General features: G+C 41.1%; 1 protein-coding gene across 1 annotated transcript in view; it reads right to left on the bottom strand.

Annotated features, from left to right (window-relative positions):
- Positions 1 to 16,186, bottom strand: part of mthfd1l (methylenetetrahydrofolate dehydrogenase (NADP+ dependent) 1 like) — a 179,411-nt gene that overhangs the window by 79,824 nt on the left and 83,401 nt on the right. Inside the window, exons 18-19 of the mRNA XM_043696855.1 lie at positions 14,748 to 14,816; positions 11,381 to 11,492 (exon numbers count right to left, since the gene is read on the bottom strand). Coding sequence (XP_043552790.1) covers positions 11,381 to 11,492; positions 14,748 to 14,816 — 181 coding nt within the window. The remainder of the gene's footprint in view (positions 1 to 11,380; positions 11,493 to 14,747; positions 14,817 to 16,186) is intronic.

Raw genomic sequence — 16,186 nt, 5'->3', positions numbered from 1 at the left:
GCTTTTCAAGGCATCCAGCACTTCCTCCTCTGTAATATGGACATTTTTCCAAGATATCACCATCCATTTCCCCAAATTATTTATGTTCCACACCCTTTCCAACGTAAACACTGATGCAAAATAATCTTCCCCGATCTCCTGCGGCTCCAAGCAAAGGCTGCCTTGCTGATCTTTGAGGAGCCCTATTCTCTCCCTAGTTATCCTTTTGTCCTTAATATATTTGTAAAAACCCTTGGGAATCTCCTTAACTCTATTTGCTATCTCATGTCCCCTTTTTGCCCTCCTGATTTCCATCATGAGCACACTCCCACTGCCATTATACTCTAAGGATTCTCTTGGTCTCTCCTGTCTATACCTGGCATCTGCTTCCTTCTTTTTCTTAACCAAAACCTCAGTTTCTCTAGTCATCCAGCATTCCCCACAAATACCAGCCTTTCCTTTCACTAACAGGAATATATTGTCTCTGGACTCTCGTTACCTCTTTTGTGAAGGCTTCCCATTTTTCAGCCATCCCTTTACCTGCGAACATCTGACCCAAATCAGCTTTTGCAAGTTCTTGCCTAATACCATCAAAATTAGCATTCCTCCAATTTAGAACTTCAACTTTTAGATCCAGTCTATGCTTTTCCATCACTATTTTAAAACCAATAGAATTATGGTCGCTGGCCCCAAAGTGGTACTCCACTGACATCTCAATCACCTGCCTTGCCTTATTTCCCGAGAGGAGGTCAAGTTTTGCACCTTCTCTAGTAGGTACATCCACATACTGAAACAGAAAATGTTCTTGTACACATTTTACAAATTCCTCTCCATCTAAACCCTTAACACTGTAGTAGCCCTGATCTATGTTTGGAAAGTTAAAATCCCCACCCTATTATTCTTACAATACTCTGAACTGAAGGTTCAACTCCTGCAACATTAACAGAACAAATAATTTGATATTCTTCCCTTTCTTGTTGATTTGTTTTTTTTAAGAAGAACAGGCTTCTGCTTATATAGCAATCTCATGGCAGATGTCCCAAAGCACTATGCAGCTAATGAAGTACTTTTGAAGTGTAATCACTGTTGGAATGGAGAAATCGCAGCAGCCAGTTTGCGCACACCTAGCTCCCGCAAACTACAATGGGATAACTAACCAATTAGACCATAAGAAACAGGAGCAGAAGATGGACATTTAGTTTTGATTTGGAGATACCAGTGTTGGACTGGGGTGCACAAAGTTAAAAATCACACAACACCAGGTTATAGTCCAACAGGTTTAATTGGGAGCACTCTAGCTTTCAGAGCGACACTCCTTCATCAGGTGGTAGTTCATCAGGAGCGTCGCTCCAAAAGCTAGTGTGCTTCAAGCTGTGGTGCTTTTAGCAAAACCTTGGTGCTTTCATATTTGATTATTTTTGAAATAAAGACCTACATTCCATTTGCCTTCCCTATTAAAGTGCTGAACTTGGCTGCTAGCTTTTTGTGCTTCATGGGTGAGGATTCCATTGGTTCCAAAGATTTCTGCAGTCTTTCTAAAGGATTCTGGGTAATCCAAGATGAAGGATGGGAAAAATTTCTGGCTGCAACAGCTGCTCCTTTTTTGAGGTATTTTAGGTGTTGGAGGTGATTCCCTCGAATTCCAGGAGTTTTATATACTGTGCATTTTTCCCCCCTCCAAACTTCCAAAACAAAGTCAAAACAACAGCACTTCTAGAAGTGAGAGGAACAGACAAAGGAAGCATATGGTTAGGTCAGGGCAGGAGACAGAGAGAGAAAGAAACCCACATTGCTAACTGACACAGCAGTGAACGTGCGCAGTTACTCCCTTTGCTGTTTGAATTCATGTATTGCTAGACATCGGAGTGCATCTGGGAAAATTAACAAACAGTGAAATTCACAACTAATCTTGGAGGAACCTGTTTGGGAGAGGTCACAGTACATAAACAGATAAGTGAAAATTTTAAGTGTGGCATCACAGTAAGTCTGCAGTAGTGAGTAGAGTGGGTTCTTTCTTGATTATATGTTATTTTGAAATATATTTTTAAGTTTAATCAAGAGACATAAGCCATCAGTATTAACTTAACCTGGAATCGAGTTTTGTAGAGGAATAAGACAGAGCGATTTTCTGGGTCTGTAGATTGAAAGAAGCAAAAATGGCTTTTAGTAGTGATATGCTCTTCTTGTCAGATACGGGAGTTTAGGGAACATTTATGGGTTACTGAGGATTATATCTGCAATAAATGCTGTTGGTTGCAATTGCTATCAGATCGAATGCATCAGTTGGAAAGACAGTTAGACGTAATGAGGAATTTACAAGAGCAAGGGGATGTGATGGAAGGCAGTTATAGGAAGGGAGAAAAGTCGCAGATACAGTCACGTAGATGGGTTAACTCCAGGAAAGGTGAGAGAAGTAGGCAAGTAGTGGCTATCCCCATTTCAAACAAGTATGCTGTTTTGGAAAATATAGGGGGTGATGGATTCTCAGGGGAATGTAGCACAAATAGCCATGTTTCTGGTATTGAGACTGGCTCTAATGTAATGAAGGGTATGTCGAGTTGCAAGAGATCAATTGTGTTAGGGGATTCTCTAGTCCGAGTACAGACAGACGTTTCTGTGGCCAGCAGAAAGTGGTCAGAATGGTGTGTTGCTTCCCTAGTGCCAGGATCAAGGATGTCTCAGAGAGGGTGCAGAATATTCTCAAGGGGGATAAAACCCAGGAGGTCATTGTACACATTGGAACTAACAACACAGGAGGGGAAAAGGTTGAGATTCTGAAGGGAGATTACAAAGAATTAAGTAGGAAGTTAAAAAGGAGATCCTTAACAGTAGTAATATCTGTATTACTCTCGGTGCTATGAACTACTGAGGGCAGGAATAGAAGGATAGAGCAGATGAATGCCTGGCTGAGGAGCTAGAGTATGCAAGAAATATTCACATTTTTGGATCACAGAATCTCTTTTGGGATAGAAGTGACTTGTACAAGGAGCTCGGATTGCGCCTAAATTGGAAGGATACTAATATATTGGCAGAGAGATTTGCTAGAGTTGCTCAGGAGTATTTCAACTAGTAAGTTGGGCAGGGGTGGGGGTGGGAGGAATCCCAAGGAGATAATGAGGAAAGAGATCAATCTGATACTGGTACAGTTGAGAACAAAGGTGAGTCAAACAAACAGTCAGGGCAGGCAGGGACAAAGCAGAGAACAAACTCAGACTGATAAATTAAATTGCAATTATTTCAATGCAAGAAACCGAACAGGGAAAGCGGATGAACTCAGGGCTTGGTTAGGAACATGGGACTGGGATATCATAGCAATTACAGAAACATGGCTGAGTGATGGACAGGACTAGCAGCTTAATGTTCCTGGATACTAATGTTACAGGAAGGGCAGAAAAGGCGGCAAGAGAGGAGAGGGAGTGGCAGTTTTGATAAGGGATAGCATTACAGCTATGCTGAGGGAGGATATTCCCAGAAATACATCCAGGGATGTTATTTGGGTGGAACTGAGAAATAAGAAAGGGATGATCACCTTATTGGGATTGTATTATAGACCCCACAATAGTCAGAGGGAAGTTGAGAAACAAATTTGTAAGGAGATCTCAGTTATCTGTAAGAACAATAGGGTGGTTATGGTAGGGCATTTTAATTTTCTAAACATATAAAGGGACTGCCACAATGTTAAGGGTTTATATTAGATTAGATTCCCTACAGTCTGGAAACAGGCCCTTCGGCCCAACCAGTCCACACCGACCCTCCAAAGAGTAACCCACCCAGACCCATTTCCCTCTGACTAATGCACCTAACACTGGGCAATTTAGACCTGCACATCTTTGGACCGTGGGAGGAAACCCACGCAGACACGGGGAGAATGTGCAAACTCCACACAGACGGTTACCCAAGGATGGAATCAAACCTGGGACCCTGGTGCTGTGAGGCAGCAGTGCTAACCACTGTGCTGCTTTTAGATGGAGAGGAACTCGTAAAGTGTGTACAAGAACATTTTCTGATTCAGTACGTGGATATACCTAGAGAAAATGCAAAACTTGACTTACTCTTGGGAAATAAGGCAGGGCAGGTGACTGAGATGTCAGTGGGGGAGCACTTTGGGGCCAGCAACCATAATTGTATTAGTTTGAAAATAGAAATGGAAAACGATAGACCAGATCTAAAAGTTGAAGTTCTAAATTGGAGAATTACTGCCAATTTTGATGGTGTGAGGCAATTACTTTCAAAAGCTGATTGGGCGCAGATGTTTTCAGGTAAAGTGGGAAGCCTTCAGAAATGAGAATAACGAGTGTCCTGAGATAGTATATTCCTGCTAGGATGAAAGGAAAGGCTGTAGGTATAGGGAATGCTGGATGACTAAAGAAATTGAGGGTTTGGTTAAGAAAACGAAGGAAGCAAATGTCAGGTACAGACAGGATAGATTGAGTGAATCCTTAGAGTATAAAGGTAGTAGGAGTATAGTTAAGAGAGAAATCAGGAGGGAAAAAAAGGGGACATGAGATAGCTATGGCAAATAGAGTTAAGGAAAATTGAAAGGGTTTTATCAAATACATTAAGGACAAAACGGTAACTAGGGAGAGAACAAGGTCCCTCAAAGATCAGCAAGGCGGCCTTTGTGTGGAGCCACAAGAGATGGGGGCGGGGGGGATACTAAGCAAGTATTTTGCAACAGTATTTATTGTGGAATAGGACATGGAAGGTATAGAATCTAGACAAATAGATGGTGGCATCTTGAAAAAAAATGTCCATATTACAGAGATGGCGGTGCTGGACGTCTTGAAATGCATAAAAATGGATAACTCCCCAGGACCTGATCAGGTGTATCCTAAAGCTCCATGGGAAGCTAGGAAAGGGATTGCTAGGCCTCTTGCTGAGATATTTGTATCATCAATAGTCACAGGTGAGGTGCTCGAAGACTGGAGGTTGGCTAAAGTGATGTCTCCGTTTAACAAAGGTGGTCAAGACAAACCAGGGAACTATAGACCAGTGAGCCTGACATCGGTGGTGGGCAAGTTGCTGGAGGGAATCCTGAGGGACAGGATGTACATGTATTTGGAAAGGCAAGGACTGATTAGGGATAGTCAACATAACTTTATGCGCAGAATATCATGTCTCACAAACTTGATTGAGTTTTTTGAAGAAGTATCAAAGAGGTTGATGAGGGCAGAACAGTGAATGTAATCTATACAGACTTCAGTAAGGCATTCAACAAGGTTCCCCATGGGAGACTAGTTAGCAAGGTTAGATCTCATGGAAAACAGGGAGAACTGGACATTTGGATACAGAACTGGCTCAAAGATAGAAGATAGAGGGTGGTGGTGGACGGTTGTTTTTTAGACTAGAGGCCTGTGACCAGTGGAATACCACAAGGATCTGTGCTGGGTCCACTACTTTTCATCATTTATATAAATGATTTGGATTGAGCATAAGAGGTATAGTTAGTAAGTTTGCAGATGATGCCAAAATTGGAGGTGCAGTGGTCAGCGAAGAAGGTTACCTCAGATTACAACAGGATCTTGATCAGATGGGCCAATGGGCCGAGATGTGGCAGATGGAGTTTAATTTAGATAAATGCGAGGTGCTGCATTTTGGGAAAACAAGTCTTAGCAGGACTTATACACTTAATGGTAAGGTGCTAGTGAGTGCTGCTGTACAAAGAGACCTTGGAGTGGTCCTTGAAAGTAGAGTCACAGGTAGATAGGATAGTCAAGACGACATTTGGTATGCTTCCTTTTTTGGTCAGAGTATTGAATACAGGAGTTGGGAGATCATGTTGCGGCTGTACAGGACATTGGTTAGGCCACTGTTGGAATATTGCGTGCAGTTCTGGTCTCCATCCTATTGGAAAGATATTGTGAAACTTGAAAGGTTCAGAAAAGATTTACAAGGATGTTGCCAAGGTTGGAGGATTTGAGCTGTAGAGAGAGGTTGAATAGGATTGGGCTGTTTTCCCTGGAGCATCAGAAGCTGAGGGGTGACCTTATAGAGATTTATGAGGTCATGAGGGGCATGGATAGGATAAAAGACAAAATCTTTTCCCTGGGATGCAGGAGTTCAGAACTAGAGGACAGAGGTTTAGGTTGAGAGGGGAAAGAAAAAAAAGAGGGACTTAATGGGCAACTTTTTCACGCAGAGGGTAGTACGTATATGGAATGAGCTGCCAGAGGAAGTGGTGGAGGCTGGTATAATTTGCAACATTTAAAAGGTATTTGGATAGGTGTATGAATAGGAAGGGTTTGGAGGGATATGGGCCAGGTGCTGGTAGGTGGGACTAGATTGGGTCGGGATATCCGGTCCAACTTGTCCATGCCGAGCAAAGCCTCTGTTTCCATGCTGTGCATCTCTATGATTATGACTCTAAGTCAAGAATATTCAGCTCCTTTATTCTTCCTACTAAAATACATAATTTCACATTCCATCTGTCACTCTCACCTACTTTTTGTGTCATCCGCAAGCTTGGCTATTGTCCATTCACTTTCCTTATACAAGTCTAGAACATATACGGTCAATAATTGTGGCCACACCACCGATCACTATGACAACTAATTTCAGGTTGCCATCCTGAAAATGCACTGCTATCCCTACTGTCTCTTATTATTTAGCCAATCCTCTATCCATGCTAATATTAACACCAACACGAGTTCTTCAGTAGCCTAATGTATGGCACCTTATCAAATACCTTCTGAAAATCCAAATAGATTACATCCATTGTTTCCCTGTCATCTATCCTGCTTTTAATGTCCTCTTCATGAAGCCATAATGATTTTGCCTGATCTTTTTGTGTATTTCTAAATGCTCTGGTATCAAATTCTTTAAAATTTCCCCCAAAGTAGACTTTAAGTTATTGTTATGAAAGTGTGAGGGGTCTCCCCTCTTGAATGTTCACAGATTACTGCACAGGATAAATCTTTTGTGTTACAGGTTTAAATTAGCGTGCGGCGGGGGGGGGGGGAGGAGAGGAGAGGAGGAGGGGGGTTTACACTGTATCAAAATACTTATAGTTACCGGTTTTCAGTTTCCTTCCTTTACTTAATAAAGATCTTGCATAGGCAGTTTTTATATGTCTTTTCTAGAATTTAAGGATTGCTGAAAGATTAAGTTGTGTTTTTATGTGCTTAAGCGATGAATAGTGGCCAGGGCACTAAGGTAAATACCTTACTGTTTCCATTAGTGTCATGAGGTATTTTATATTTACTTTAAACACAGACAGTGCCTCAATTTAATGTTTCATCTGGAAGATGGTACCTCTGACAGAGCAATGTTCCCACAGCACTGCACCAGGATTCGTAGCCTGATTTATGTGTGCACAATCTCTGGAGTAGAACTTGAATTCACGACTTAGATGTGAGCACTAGTAATTAAGCCAAAATTTGCTCACTGCTTTGCCAATAGTTACTGCAAAACTCTCAATTGCACTGTTACAAGATTGCACGAATACCAACAATGTAGTTCCTTGTGTGATTGAGTCATGGCCTCGGCAAAAACCACCAGACAGAAGCCATATAGGGCTCCATCAAGGTCAGATAGTCAGAAAATAATATCTAATGTTAAGAAATGTGATTGCTGATTAGTTTTACAAAGACCAAATGCTGATGAAGAAAATCAATATTCAGTGAGCTCCACTCAAGATATCTGCACAATGAATATCCTCTCAGTCTTAGAAACATTTATCCTAAAAGCTCATGAAGGCCAGCTTGAACTCACCAGGGCTTTATCTGATATAACCCTGTCCCACAGCCACTGATTGCCCATTTGTCTTTTGAGCTGTTGGTTTCTGGTCAAACTCTATACATTCAAAGGACACTGGCAACAGAGATTTGGATGAAGATTACAAAAATCAGATTGGGAGGCCAGCTAAGAGGGCACTGAATGCTTGAGTTTAGAGGTAACAAAAACATGGATAATAATTTCATCTGCATTTGATTTGACGGAAGGATAGAGGCAACATTACAGCAGTAGAAACAGACTTAGCAATTGTGCAGATATATGACTAGAAGTTTATTTCTACGTGTCATGAATTTAAACATTCACTTTTCCTGCCAGGGCTGTTCTGCATAAAAGCAAAGTGTACTCTCTACAGGTGGTCTCCCTAAAGCACTTCCAACAGCACTCTTCAAACCCACAACCATTACAAACATGCAGACACAACCATCTCCAAGTTCACCTGCAAGCCGCACACCATTTTAACTTGGAAACATATAGCTGTTCTTTCATCATGAAGCTGCCTAAAAATATTGGAACTCCCTTCCTTCCTATAGGGATGTGAAGGCACCTATACCACATGGGTTGCAATTGTTAAAGGAAGCATCTCTCCATCATCTTCTCAGAGTATTTATGGATGGGCATTAAACAATAACTTTGACAGTGGCATTGACATCCAAAGCACAAGTTTGGAACAAACAACATAGGTTTCAAACAGCCTGGTTCAGCTCCTCAGAGAGAGCAATGAGTTAAGGGCAAGGGAACACAGTTTGTCAAGGGAAGTAAAGACATTAGGAAGAGTGATGCTATTACTTAATTTGAGAACATTTCTGCTCATCCTTTATTGCACCATCTGACAATTTAGTCAGGGAAAGTGGATGTGTAGAAGATGCAGTAATGAGGTACAGCTGAATGGCATTGGCATATATGTGGAAATTTGCATTGCTTTTCATTTTCCAATTTAAAATACACTGAAGGTTAACTGTTGTCAATTCCCAAATATTTACTGAAAATATTTAAACTTTGAACTTGTATGATTTATTCTTCAACATATCTCAACACATCACTCACGTAAAACATGACACCCAATTTTGCTTCCCTTCTATTGCAAGCTAGTTGATGACATTTAACAATTACCTTCCTCACATCACCTGTAATAGACATGCATTCATTGGAATGACAGTGATTGTGACAAGGTCAACCAGCTGGACCTCACAGAATGAGTTCCCTGATTGGATTAGATTAACAGCTTCAATCAGGGAGCACTGGCTGATGTATAAAAAGGTTGAAACAAAAATAGAAATTGCCTAAAAAGTTCAGCAGGTCTCGTAGTACGTGTGGAGAGAAAGGAGAGTTAATGTTTCAGGTCCAGTTCAGTTGTTTTTGTTTGATTTTCAGCATCCACAGTTCTTTCGGTTTTTTGTCTAATTTATAAAAAGGCTAAGTGTCAGAGATACTGACACTCTGGTGCCTGACTCTGTGTGAGGCAATAGTATAATCAAGGACTAAGTAAATAAAGGGTGACTTGATGATGGGGTACCAGCCTCTGTGGAATTTTTTCAGGAACTGAAGCAGGCCATCAAGCCCCTCCAGTCCATTCAAACATTCAATTAGGATAAAAATAATTAATTTGTAATTTCACCTACCTACTTTTGATCTGCCTTACACCATGAACAAAAACAATTATGCTCTGTTTTGTCTTTTTTTCAATTAACCTAATTCTGATTGCTTTTTAGAAGAAGAGTTCCAGATTTCCAGTAACCTTTCTGTTTAGGAATGCTTTTTGACATCCAGCCCTGAATAACCTAGATCTAATTTTAGGATTATGCCACTTGTTTTGGCATCCCCTTCCACAGGGAAGAAGGTAGATGCAAAGAAATGATCAAATAATTTGATTATCTTAAACATCATTTAAATCTCTCTTTAATCTTTTATACTTGAGCAAATACAAACCCTCATTCCTGAAGAAGGACTCATGCCCGAAACGTCGATTCTCCTGCTTCTTGGATGCTGCCTGACCTACTGTGCTTTTCCAGCAACACATTTTCAGCAAATACAAACCCAGACTACACAATCCATTGTTATAATTTAATTTTCAGTCTTGGCATATTTCTGGTGAATTTGTGATAACCCCCTGCAAGGTCAATACTTTCTTCTGTGACAACGATGCCATCTCATGTCCAGAATTGGGCCTAATCAGAGTTTGATACAACTATAGCATAACATCTATTCCTTTGTAGCCCAGCCACCATGAGATAAAGCTCAAAATTTCATTTCCTCATTAAAAGTGTTTCAGAACTTGCATTGTGCAAACTTACTTACACTACAATTGAATGATTTATGTAGTTGGAGACCTAAAACATTCTAGGAGAAAGTGAGGACTGCAGATGCTGGAGATCAGAGTCGAGAGTGTGGTGCTGGAAAAGCACAGCAGGTCAGACAGCATCCGAGGAGCAGGAGAATCGATGTTTCGAACTTGAGCCCTTCATCAGGAATGAGGCTTGTCGGGGCTGAGAGATAAATGGGAGGGGGGGTGGGGTTGCAGAAAGATAGCTGAGAGCGCGATAGCTGGATGAAGGTAAGGGAGAAGGTGATAGGTCAGAGGGGGAAAGTGATGGACAGGTCTGGAGGGCCATGCCGAGTTGGAGGCTTGGGACTCGGATAATGTGGGAACAAGGGAAATGAGGAAGCTGTTGAAACCCACATTTATCCTGTGTGGTTGCAGGGTCCCAAGGTGGAATATGAGACGTTCTTCGCCCAAGCGTGAATGGTAACGGTTTGGCAGTGGAAGAGGCCCAAGACCTGCATGTCCTTGATGGAGTGGGAGGGGGAGTTGAACCGTTCAGCTACAGGGTGGTGGGGTTGGTGGGTGTGGGTGCCCCAGAGATGTTCTCTGAAATGATCCACAAGGAGGCGTCCTGTCTCCCCGATGTAGAGGAGACCACACCGGATGCAACCGATGCAGTAGATGACATTGGTAGAGGTACAGGTAAATTTATGACAGATGTGGAAGGATCCTTTGGGACACTGAATGGAGGGGAGGGAAGTGGTATGGGCACAGGTTTTGCACTTCCTGCAGTGGCAGGTAAAGGTGCCAGGAGTGGGGTGTGGGCAGATGGGCGTTATCGAACTGACGAGGAATTCTGTGAGTTGGCGCCTGTGTGTAGAGGGCAGTATGCCACACTACTACTGCGTCTGTGGGTCTGATGGTGGAGTTGGGGATCGAGTGGAGGGAGTGGAGGGCTGCGCGTTGTGAGGGTGGGAGGTTGAAGTGGGTGAGGCGGTTGGACAGATTGAGACAGTCGATGTCACAGCGACAGTTTGAAATGAAAAGGTCAACGCTGGCATGGGGTGCCCAGGTGGATGAGTATGTTGGAGACGGGAAAAGGGGTCCTCGGTGGGTGGGTGGATGTCTTGGTTGAAAAAGTGAGCATGAAGGCAGAGGTAGAAACATTCAAGGTCGCAGCATGGGCGGAGACAGCGGAAGAATCCACTCTCGACCTAAAATATTCTGTCCTGCCACAGTTAAGTTTTCACCATTTAGAGAATATTCTGACCATCTTTCTTGGGTCTGAGGTAGATAACCTCAAACATCCCACTAATGAACTTTTAATCTCTCAGTTTTGTCCACTCACCCAATCCATTGATGTCTCTATAGGGCAATGAGAGAATCATGATACAGCAGTCTACTTACCCACAAACCCTTCCTTGCCAACAAGCTTCAGTGCCAACTTGTCAGCTAGAATTGAAGAACTACCATGTGCAATATTTGCAAAAGGTCCAGCGTGCACAAACACTGGGGTCCCCTTCGGGTGGATGAGAGAAACAAAGGAAGAGAGAAGTGTTAAAAATCGAGAGAGACACATAGTATCAGCAATAACAACCATCTAAAACAGAAAGAATTTCAAAACTTCTTTCTAACTCTGAAGCACAGCAACCTCGCAGCAACAACACCCACCAATGTTCCTTCTAAGATGTGTAAACCATAACAATCTGGAATGTAGCATGTCGCCCAACAAACAGGACAAGCACAGCAAAAACTAGAGGGAACACTGACACCAGCCCTTATTATCTGTACAAAATACATGATTTGTCACGGACAGTTAGATTTACAACTCTGGATTAGAATCCAAAATAGTTGTACAGTGGTTATAAATATTGAACAAACCTGAAAGAAGGAAACTTCATTGGTTATTTTTGATAACAATTTACATTTGGCCAGTGTAAGGATTATATCTTGATATTTTATTTTAGATTGTGGACTAAAACAGGAAAACAACATTAAGGATTGTAAAAGAATTGTTGCACTTTTTAGAAAGCAAGTCATCTGACTGTTTTGTTGAGGGTTGGGATTTAAAGGGAGCTTAGTGTTTAAACTAGTGGAAGAATATGGCAATGGTTCATAACTGCTTAATTCTGTTAAGTCTATTTACTTGTAATAAGGTGTCAGTTTTGTGAAATGTATAAACATGGTCTCTTCTTTGTCGCTCTCGGTATGGAAGTCCTAAATTGGAGAATTTTGCATGCTTTTTAAAATCTCTTGCAACAACTCTGGGAACAGTGAGGCTTGATATCCAGCACACTACTCCAATGAGGTGTAACACTAGCTCCTATAGGACACAGAATCCTTTAAGGTGAGAATGCTATCAACTGAATAACAGCTAATATTGGTGTAGAAACGAACCCTAGTGTTCAGTTTGCACTTTTATTGCTGTGATAACTTAAATTGTTACTTTTAATGATTGGTGAATTTGTATCCCGAGAACCCTGTACATTCTATGCTACTTAGAGTTTTAATTTTTACAGGAGCGGCAGCCTCCTTATGCCTCTCTCCAAAATACAAGTGCTGATAGTAAGTTAAATATCAAGTTGATTTTATCTGGATGACTGAACAACAAAATAGAAGTATAAGGTCATTCCAGATATGAACCGAGATCTATGTCACGTGGCAGACCTGGGGTGAGCAGAGAAACATAATTGAAAACGTTGCACCATCTCTGAAAGAGGACAAAGTAAACCAAAGGAAACTGAGTTGCTATGTTCACTCCTCCCATTATACGTCTGAACTGAAAACATATTTAGATTTTCAAGTTTCAATCAGATTCTCACTCACGATACCTCTTAGCTCAGCTGAGGAAACAAATGGGGGCACAGGCTGAATTGACGTTGACAGTTTGTAGATCTTCACATCCTCCCTTTGGAGAATAAGATTAATTTGTGGAAGGGTTTGCAGACCAATCACCAGTCTGCATTGTGAACTCTCAATGGTTTTAACCTGCTTAAGGCCAATCCATAGGATACTCCATCCTAAACAGTGCAAGGGTTTTAGTGGTTTCCACAACTAATCTATAAAGTGCCTTCAATGTAGTAAAATGTGCCAAGGAGTTTCAAGGTGTAATCTGACATCAATCACATGAGGAGATGTCACAATAGATGATCAAAGCAATGGTCAAAGAGGTATATTTCAAGGAGAATCTGAGGGGAGGAGGTATAAAGGCACTAGTTTAGCAAGGAAATCCTTGATTTTAGGGTTGGCACAGTAGAAGACACCTCCAACAATTGAAAGGTATAGAAATTTGGATTGGTCATGGGACCGAATTGGAGAAATGCAGAGATTTTGGACACGTCACAGGCCTTAGTATGTCTTCAGAAGGCCACAAGGACAAGGAGGAACCTTCATTACATCTTTGTTATCAACATTGGTTGAAAAAGACTGAGTGCAAAACTGATTCATCTATGACAGACTTCCCCCACAAAATTATATTCTAGTTAGTTAGTTCATAAATTCTCATTCACCTTCTTTGAGTATTTCTCATGCTCTTTTTAAATGACCTTTATTTTTGCATAGGTCCATACAATTACTTCATATATACAAAAATAATAAATGACTTCAGCTTCAAAAATAACCGCCTTGAACTTGTTTTACATCTGTGACCCTTAACAGACCCCTCAAGCGCTGTGAACATATGAGCCATCCCTTCACTAGAGAAAGCACCGAAATGCAAAGTTCTCAGCCTCAAAACATGAAAATAAAAAAAAACAGCAAGAGACAGAGATAAAGAATAAGAGACTTCAGGTTCCAGCAAGAGAGGGAATAAGTATTAATTGCTAAAGCCCATTTACTAAATATTTACAATTGGTGTACATTCAAAGACTTTTCCTTTTGCCAGTCCACTAGAGTCCACAGGCTGACCTTGACTCCAGGCTGAGAGTCGGCTTGGGTGCCTGCCTTGATAGCTGAGCATTCCAAACATCTTTATGCAGATAAGGCTTTACACTTTAAGATCTGTACATTTACTTACTGTTTGGATTTTCTTTCTGTTTTTTAAATTCTGGTCTTATAACCAACATGGGACTGGAGAATGGTCACTTTGTACACTTTTCACTGTGCTCCTGTATTCGTATACTTGAGTTCATGTGACAATAAAATCTAATTCTTATAAAGGCAGATTTTTGCTAAGTATGGAACAAAGATGAATAAAAAGACTTGAGGCACAGAATAACCATGGCGTGACTAAATAGCAGAATGGTCTCAAAGAGAGAAATGGTCTAACCATGTGCCTATGTACCTTATTAGCTGTTAATCATTGCTCAAACTAAGAACTCTCAGCTTGGAGTCAGAAGGTCAGAATTCAAACTTATGGGAGGATCTTGACAATATAATTTGGATTCATACTACTGGTGCAGTACTGAGCACTGCACTGCCTTTTAAGATGGCAAGCTGACTTTTTTTTTTAGGTGAACATAGAAGTTTCATTGACATTATTCAAAGAACAACAGCATATGTCTCCCAGAGTCCAGGCCAAAATTTATCCCTCAGCCAACTTCACTAAAACCAAATTATCTAACCATTACCCCATTGCTGTTTGAGCGACCACATTGCGCACAAATTGGCTGTTGAAATCCTGTGTTAGAATAGTGATTTCACTTCAAAATGAGTTAACTGGCCAGTTACATCCTAGGTAAGGAAAGGCATTATCTAAATACATGTTGATTCTTTTCCTAACTTAGTGGGGTGGTCCTCCTGGGATTAGGTCTAGGAGTATTCTTAATGTTCTTACCTCCAGAGTTTGCATCAAGGTTGGTTTGAGGGCATCTTTCATCAGAACGGCTAGTGCACCACTAACCCCCTGCACAAAAATAGCAGAGAAATTACTTATTAAAAAAAGTTGGTCTTCAGATGGACAGAGGTAGACAGAAATTCTCAGATATGGACTACTTATGCAACGAACAAGTTCAAGTTCTGCATTTATAACTTGAGAATTTGAAATCAGTCTACAAAAGCCAATCTGGAAATGGAGTCAATTATCAGAACCAATACCATGCAACTGTGAATTTTCTACAAACTCAGTTGGTTCACTAATGCTCTTAAGAATGATGAAATCTGCATTCTTATCCATTAAGACCATTATAGGGATTCCAATCTCTCATCAACGCAACTGCACTCAATTTTGAGGAGGGGAGTTCCACAACCCTCAACCCTGAGAGGTAAAATGTTTATTCGTTTTAATTTTAAATGGGCAGATGGGCTTTATTTTAAACTATACCCCTTAGTTCTAGCTTTCGGGATCAGTGTTGGAGTGGATTTCCTTGAATTCTGGGAGTAGTAATTACTGTTTTATAAGCTATGCATTATTTTGGAACTTTGAAAAGCAAAAGCAATTAAACCAACGGCACTTTAAAAAGGAGGATGAGAGACAAAGCAGTGACCATGTGGGAAGTGACACATTTAAAAGGTATTTGGATAGGTATATGAATATGAAGGGTTTAGAGCATATGGGCCGGGTGCTGGGAATAAATTAATTTAGGACATCTGGTTGGCATAGACGAGTTGGACCAAAGGGTCTGTTTTCATGCTACAAAGCTCTAAGACAACTGATTTTTGCATTGTCCTTTACATAGCTTAACCTAACTAATGAAAATCTGGAATTCGGAAGAAGCAGAGAGCAGAAGAATCTAAGGGGAAAAGAGTGAACAACATTGTAGAACTCCAGAAGCTCATGGGTGAACAATTGACTAGCCATACTGACAGAAGCAAACCAATGAATTGTGGTGAATTCTACCATCCAGCCACTGCCAGCACTGCAAAGCCAGTCAAAGCTGAGCCAATAGCACACTCTCCTGAGTTAGCAGGACATGGATTCCAATCCACCTCCAGAAACCAATGCAAAGATACACTTCAGTGAAGTACACAGGCAGGACTACATTGTCAGCAGCAACTTTTTTTAAAAAAATAGAATAGCATCAAGGCCGTGTCTGTTATTCTTTCCTTTGTAAAAGCGGGGTCACAGTTTAAGGATACAGGATAGGCCATTTAGTACTGAGACAATGAGTGGTGAGCTGATGAAATCCTTTACATAGAATACAGCTGACGCCAAAACATTGAATGTTTTCAAGAAAGAGTTAGGTACAGTTCTTAGGGATAAAGAGACCAAAGGGGATGGAGAGAAAGTGAGAACAGGGTACTGAATTGGATATTCAGCCATGATCATATTGAATG

Source organism: Chiloscyllium plagiosum, chromosome 9 (assembly GCF_004010195.1).
Source record: "Chiloscyllium plagiosum isolate BGI_BamShark_2017 chromosome 9, ASM401019v2, whole genome shotgun sequence".
NCBI classification, from domain to species: domain Eukaryota; kingdom Metazoa; phylum Chordata; class Chondrichthyes; order Orectolobiformes; family Hemiscylliidae; genus Chiloscyllium; species Chiloscyllium plagiosum.
Note: the sequence above shows the minus strand (reverse complement) of the source record. Positions and strands in the feature narration are given on the sequence as shown.